Genomic DNA, 651 nt, shown 5'->3' with positions numbered 1-651 from the left:
CAGAGGAGCAGAGTTTCTCCCAGGCCTAGAAGGAGGTGACAGAGATATAACTGCCTAGGCACCTTTAGGAGATGGATTATTTCACCTCTAAGTATGGATCAGACCGTTACCACACTCTGGACTCACCCCACATGAGCAGCTTCACACACGTCTGCTCCACAGCACTGCCCAAGTCCCCTAGCTGCTCCTCTCCTACAGCTGTGTCTTCAAAGAGCGCACATCGCCAGTGGCCCGTCTTCTATCATTTTATCTCAACGCAATGCGAAAATTTGTTTTGCCTTGGTTCAGTTGCACAAACACTCAAACCTGTTAACAAAAAAGTTTCAACAAATGGCATAATACCGGCCCAGCTAGTTTTGAATGTTAACATTGACAGGTGTTAGGTACATCCTAAATATTTATTTACTTAATGTCTCAAAATAAACTCACCCTGTAATATTACAATAGGTGTCATAGTTCCCACAGTAATTTATGCTGATTTCATGTTTTAGTCCAATCAGACTGCAATAACAAAATACCACAGACTGGGTGGGTTATAAACAACAGAACTATATTTCTTAAAGTTTGGAGGCTGGAAGTCTGAGATCAAGATGCCAGTATGGTAGGGTGAGTGCCCTTCCAGGTTGCAGGCTTCTCATTGTGCCCTCACTC

At 43.5% G+C, this 651-nt stretch overlaps 1 protein-coding gene across 1 annotated transcript in view; it reads right to left on the bottom strand.

Annotated features, from left to right (window-relative positions):
* Window positions 1-252: 252 nt before the first annotated feature.
* The window catches only part of LOC109378633 (arylacetamide deacetylase-like), a gene marked incomplete at its 5' end in the record, with an annotated part of 21256 nt that continues 20857 nt past the window's right edge, over window positions 253-651 (bottom strand). The window contains one exon of the mRNA XM_019634946.1: window positions 253-306. Coding sequence (XP_019490491.1) covers window positions 301-306 — 6 coding nt within the window. The remainder of the gene's footprint in view (window positions 307-651) is intronic.

This window comes from Hipposideros armiger, unplaced genomic scaffold (genome assembly GCF_001890085.2).
Source record: "Hipposideros armiger isolate ML-2016 unplaced genomic scaffold, ASM189008v1 scaffold_2310, whole genome shotgun sequence".
Lineage (NCBI taxonomy): Eukaryota > Metazoa > Chordata > Mammalia > Chiroptera > Hipposideridae > Hipposideros > Hipposideros armiger.
The sequence above is the reverse complement of the archived record's forward strand: the minus strand, read 5'-3'. Positions and strand labels throughout refer to the sequence as shown.